Source organism: Eulemur rufifrons, chromosome 6 (assembly GCF_041146395.1).
Source record: "Eulemur rufifrons isolate Redbay chromosome 6, OSU_ERuf_1, whole genome shotgun sequence".
NCBI classification, from domain to species: domain Eukaryota; kingdom Metazoa; phylum Chordata; class Mammalia; order Primates; family Lemuridae; genus Eulemur; species Eulemur rufifrons.
In genome coordinates this window covers 56,527,450-56,533,903 of record NC_090988.1, presented here as the reverse complement: position 1 = coordinate 56,533,903, position 6,454 = coordinate 56,527,450, and the positions used below count along the sequence as shown (strand labels likewise).

General features: G+C 35.6%; 1 protein-coding gene across 1 annotated transcript; it reads left to right on the top strand.

Annotated features, from left to right (window-relative positions):
• Nucleotides 1–5,058: 5,058 nt before the first annotated feature.
• LOC138384114 (olfactory receptor 51V1-like) lies at nt 5,059–5,977 on the top strand. The gene is given in 2 exon segments (XM_069469385.1): nt 5,059–5,493; nt 5,495–5,977. Coding segments are annotated over 2 exon segments (831 nt in total). The 5' UTR covers nt 5,059–5,145.
• The last annotated feature ends 477 nt before the right edge of the window (nt 5,978–6,454 follow it).

Here is a 6,454-nt window from a genome sequence, read left to right as displayed (position 1 = left end):
CATTTTCTTGAATAAAGGGAAAATATTAAAGCCAACAAAATAAATACATTCTCTTGAGAGAAATGATTTAAGTCAGAGTTCAATAAAATTAAAAAAAATCTTGGTAGAAACATCTAAAAAATTCATGTCAGATTTTTTTTTATGCTTCTAAGTTATGACTACATTTTTTAAATATTTCAGTCATGCTGGGGATGTTATTTACAGACAATTTATAAAACATATAATAAAGGATAGATAAATAAATTTAATAAAAGACCATTCATAGAATTAATAGTCATAACAATTCAGGTAAACTAGAATTTTAAGACTACTTCATGTTTGTGGTGAATTAGTTTTCTCTGATCCTAGCACATGCAGAACCTATAAACACCCAGTTCTTTGGACCAGTCTTTTCTCATTAGCCATGCCAAGACTCTTAAGGGCCTGTCCTCACTGATATAATTCTAAAACAAATCTGCCTTATGCATCATTCAAGTAGGAAGGGAAAAAATTCAATGAACCACTTGTGACCCCTACTGGTGTCCAGAAGGGACCATTAAAGGAATGACCTTCCAAAGGTGGCCATATAATATTTTTTTTTTTGCCCAAAGCAGGACATGCATGGATGTCTTTCAGCAATTACATTGGAAGAACAAGCAAAGGCTGGACTGTCCTGGCAAACAGGAACAGACATCCTCTATGTTTTTAGGGTGAGCAAAGACTATTGATCATCACTCTGCCTAATCGCAAAAAGACAGTAAATAATCACACAGGGAATTATACCCACAAGAAAGAAGAAAGACCGAGATGTCTGTCCTTCCTTTGTTTCTAATTGGAGAAAAGAAAAAAAAAAAAAAAAGAAAGACAGAGATGTCTGCATATGTAGGTCAGTTTTAGTCAGAGTGCTTAAGAAAAGACTCCCTTTAGAATGAATAATGTCTTTTACAACTTGGATGGAACCGGAAAACATTATCATAAGTGAAGTATCCCAGGAATGGAAAAACAAACACCACATGTACTCTCTAATAATTGGGAGCTAATCGATGGGCACACATGAGCACAGAGAGATGTAAAGGGCATTGGAAATCAAGCGGCAGAGAGGAGCAGAGAGGTAAAAACTTTCCCATCGGGTACAATGGACACTATTGGGGTGATGGGCACACTAAGACCCCTGACATAAGCATTATAAAAGATATCCACGTAACAAAAACATTTGTACTCCCTTACTATTTTGAAAGAAAAGAAAAGAAAAGAAAGATTACCTTGAAAGAATGATGCCTTTAATTTAATCACTGACTTTTCTTCCAAGTAAATATTGTAAACAGTGCACAGAAGGAATGGCATAATTCTATTGCCCCAGACTCAAATTCAATGCTATTTGTCTTCCTTATTTATTTTATGCTAGTCATCATTCTGGTTGCTGGAAAGTCCAATATCACAACCACTGACTTTGAGCTAACATAACATAGCATGGTTTGGAAAACTGTGGGCATTATTTTTTAAAATATAGCTGGAAAATTTCATGCATTTGACATAATGTCCATTTTCCTCTTTAAAAATCTTTATCTTTATTTGCCACATCAACACCACATTTTCCTGACTTCCATCCTACCTCTCAAAATACATTAAAAAAAAGTCTCCAACATTTCTTGCTATTGTATTGCTAAAAGGCTTATATTCTCTGTGGTGGCACCATTAACATTTGTAGCCAGTCTGCAGAAGCCTGAATGAAAATATGTACTTTTAACACCCAGTTACATTCACAGAGTGTCTATGTCTTTTGTGATTAATCCCAGCAAGTAATCACACTTGTCTATATGTCTGTATCAGGCGGGGAATGAGAAGAACCATGTTTGAAATCTGAGTGTTGTATCCAAGGCCAGCAAGAATTCTTAGGGTGGCACCTGTTTTATATATCATACAAACCTAGTATATGATGACCCAAGATTTGTAGTATATGGCCAGCAAGGACCAGTTGTATACAAATGATTTTACACATACTTACAAGATACAAGTGTTCACATTCATCTTATCTTTATATCTCTGTGATCACACAGCTCTTAATTCACAGAATAATTAATTAATTAAAAATTATTTGATAAGTACCCACTTTACATTACATCTCATTTTGCACATCAGTGAGCAAAAACCAGACATAATTCCTAATCTTCTAGAGCTTCCAATAAATCTAATGAAAAATCAGTATATAGAATGCTGAAATTTTAAAATGAAACAAACTTTTAAAAACTGACAATACAAACAAAGTATTGTCATATGTTATTATGATTTAAACTTAAATTTTACAAAATGACTAGTGATGTTGGGCATCTTTTCATGTGCTTACATATGACATCCACATATATTATTTGGTCAATTATTGTATAAAATGTTTTCTTATTTTTAATTTGTTCGCTATTTTTTGAGTTTTAAAAGTTCTTTATGTATTCTAAATGTAAAATATTTATCAGAAATATGACTTTTAAACATAAAAAAATCAGTATATAGTAAGCGGTGTAAATATAAACCAGTGTATTGGGAAAAGAGTAACTTAGTTGAGAGGGTTGAAGAGATAGGATAATCTAGATGGGAGTGGTATTAGAAAAATGCCCTGAAGAAGTATCACTTGAACTGAAATGTGATCCTGAAAGTGATACTGAAAAGTGATAAATGAAGTTTCCGTGCAAATACTTGGGGTAGATACTTCTGAGCTAAGAGAAGATAATGGGCAAAGATCCTGAGACAAGAATATATTTAATTTGATTTGAGGAGGAGAAAGATAACTAGAGATTAAAGAGTGGAGGCGACAGTGGCTTGAGATGTACTGGGAGAGGCAGATGGGCTAGGTCATATAAGGCTTTTTGACATGATAAAGACTTTGCATTGTATTAGGGAGAATGAAAGGCTATCAGAGTGGTTTTTCCACATGGACTTATGCAATGTAGTAGATGTTTGTAGAAGAAAAGTTTGCTTTCTCTGGGAAGAATATCTTTTTAGGGGACGAACAGAAAAAAATAATGAGATAAGCTAACAAATTACTACAATAGCAAGACAATATTGTAAACCAAGACTGACTGCATCAGTGTATAAGTGAAAAGTGGGAAGATTCTGGATATGTTTTAGGTGGAAGTGATAGAAATTGATGGAAGATTTGGTGGAGAGAGGAAAGGGAAAGATAAAGAGAAATCAAGAATGAATTTTAAGAGTTTTCTTAAGAATCATGTTCTTGGTGGAGTAATTTTTTGATATTAGGAAAAATTGGGGAGAAGATAGATTTGGGAAGGAAATCAAGTATTTTGGGGGCATTATTCTTATTTTGCGATTAAGTATCCAGATGGAGACATCAAGTAGGCAGTTGTATATATGAATTCGAGCTCCCAGGGGCAGTCAGGAAGTAGTGGTATAAATGTTAGTCTCAAATAGTAAGAAAAAAATTGATACAGTCTCCACTTTAGGGAATTTAGAATTTAGTGTGTAACAGAGACATTAGTCAAATATTTAGCTAATAAATATCAAATTATAAATTGAATAAGTTATTTAAAAATAAAATGTTATACAAAACAATAGCTCTATGGGGGAATCTGTCCTACTTAAGAGGTGTCTTGAATAGTGATGGTTGGGTTACAAAGGAAAAATACAACATCATTTCATAAAGGGCTAGAAGAAGTGAGGGAAAGATGGCGAATATCTTAGGCAGTTAGAATATCTGGTGAATAATCTTATGAAAGAAGAGAAATGAGTTTTGGACAACAAATGAAAAAACATAAGTATTCAAAAGATGGACACATTTTTCTGCAAAGAGCAAAGAAAATCCGAGCATTCAGTGGAGGAAATGTATTAAAAATACATAAATTGTTCAATGCTGACAAGGGGCAGGGCAAGAAAGACCAATGGATAGACTCCTAGAAGAGTTCAGACTAGTGTAGAGGGTACATTGATAAGAAAGTTAGCCTGAGGCAAGTAAGAAAAAAAAAATGAAGAGACCACAAAAGGAAGCCAGAATCTGAAGGTACCTTAACATGTTTGAATGATTCAATCAAACATGAAAGTGAGTGTGGTCTTTGAAACATCTGTCCACATTATTAGAGTTTTTAAATCTTTTGTGGTGATTCCCAGGGACAAGACTGAAAGCAGAACAATGTGAAGAAGAAGACAATTGATTATGTTATAATAAGGCTTTTGCAATCATAACCTTGGCCTTCTTATTATTACAGAATGGCAGGTTCTAAGGAAGAAAACACACTGGCCAGTAAATTGAATAAATGATTATTAAATAAATGCTTAATAGACTGATTAACTGAATGAATCAAGGAGTAAGGAACACTGAGCTGCTATCAGAGCCTCAGCGTCTTCAGTCTAAGTCTCTACATCACAAGGGCACAGAAGAGTTGAACATCTCAAGGGGCCAGAGCTCCTGTGGGAAATTATTTGCTAAAGATCTCATGCATAAATATCCCCCTCTGCCTATCACTGAAGAAGAAAAAGGAAAAAGGCTATGTCATCAGAAATGAAAGAAAACAGGAATGTCCTCAATAAATTCTATTTGGAGAAAAAATACACTTGGAGACAGCAGAAAATGGAAAATGATGGGTAAAAAGTGACTACTTAAATGGATTTATAATAATCAAAACCCAAAGATTACTCTTCACTTCAAATGCCTAATGAACTGGAAGGAAGAAAATAATAATTTTTTGAGTACATCAGCTTTTAACGTTACTCGTTTAAAATTTTCACCACTATTCCCGGGAGAATGTCTTAGGAACACATTTTCTTTAACAATAGCTTCCTATTTTTATTCATTCTTCCTTATTTGTTTTCATATGAGGCTTCTAAGGATATATCCACATCCTGCCAGTATGAATAATGACTCTAAATGACATTAGAAGAAGACTATTTTCTCAAAGGCAGCAAGTAATACATCTCTAAAGAAGAGAATTACTACTCAGCGATATTTTTAAAATGTAATAACGTTTTAGGATTTTTTTTTTTGTTAGAAATTTCATCTGAAATTAGAACCTTTTCTTTGAACAATTCTCTCAGTATCTCAATTCCAGGATGCTCGCTTCGGTAAGTCCCAGCACAAATTCGTCCTTTTTCCTCCTCACTGGATTTTCTGGCCTGGAGCAGCAATATCCCTGGTTCTCCATCCCCTTCTCCTCTATCTATGCCATGGTGATTTTGGGAAACTGCATGGTGCTCCATGTGATCCGGACTGAGCCAAGGCTGCACCAGCCCATGTTCTATTTCCTGGCCATGCTGGCCCTCACTGACCTATGCATGGGGTTGTCCACTGTGCACACGGTGCTGGGGATCCTCTGGGGGCTCATTCGAGAGATCACTCTGGATTCTTGCATTACCCAGTCCTATTTTATCCATGGACTGTCTTTCATGGAGTCCTCTGTCCTCCTCGCTATGGCCTTTGACCGGTATATTGCAATTTGCAATCCACTGCGTTATTCCTCCATCCTGACTAATTCTAGGATTATCAAAATTGGGCTTACCATATTAGGTAGGAATTTCTTCTTTATTACACCCCCCCATCATCCGTCTGAAATTCTTTCATTACTGTCGTCCCCACATTCTCTCTCACTCTTTCTGCCTGCACCAGGATCTTCTCCGCTTAGCCTGTGCTGACATCCAATTCAATAGTTACTATGCTCTGATGCTGGTCATTTGCACACTGTTGTTGGATGCGGTACTCATCCTCTTTTCCTATGTCCTGATTCTTAAGCAAGTCCTGACAGTTGCCTCTCAAGAGGAGTGGCATAAGTCATTTCAGACCTGTATCTCCCACATCTGTGCTGTTCTTGTGTTCTACATCCCCGTCATTAGCCTCACAATCGTGCACCGTTTTGGCAAGCACCTCTCCCCCATGGTCCACGTTCTTATGGGAAACATCTACATCCTTTTTCCACCTTTGATGAACCCCATCATCTACAGTGTCAAGACCCAACAGATTCGTACCAGAATACTCAGACTCTTTTCTTCAAAAAGACTTTGAGATACTCAGGTCTAAAAAAAAAAAAAAGCAGAAAAGAAGAAAAAGATAAAATAAATTTTATTAGAATTAGAGCTTTAGCCCTGAGTCCATGATCACCTATTGTAACACAAATCTTAAATGTAGTCTGAGAATCAACTACAAGTAAGTTCCATAGTTCCATTCTAACTTCTGTCCTGGAAGTGGTTGCTCTTAGAGCCACAGGCAGGGGAGCTTCATCTGAAACATTTCATAAATTTAACAAGAATTGATTATTTGTGTCAACCTGGACATATGTAGGTCACTCCATCAGCATGACCATATTCAAGAAATGGGAAAAAATGTTAACAAGCTCCAAATGTACTTTTAAGCATTTTCTTTGAGTAAAACAAAAATGGAGTTTTTATTTGCTTAGGTCTTCATGTTTCAGAGTAGATAACTTGAAGTTTCTTTAATTCTCTGAAGTTTAGTTAATTTGTCTTCAAAATGGGGAAAATATCC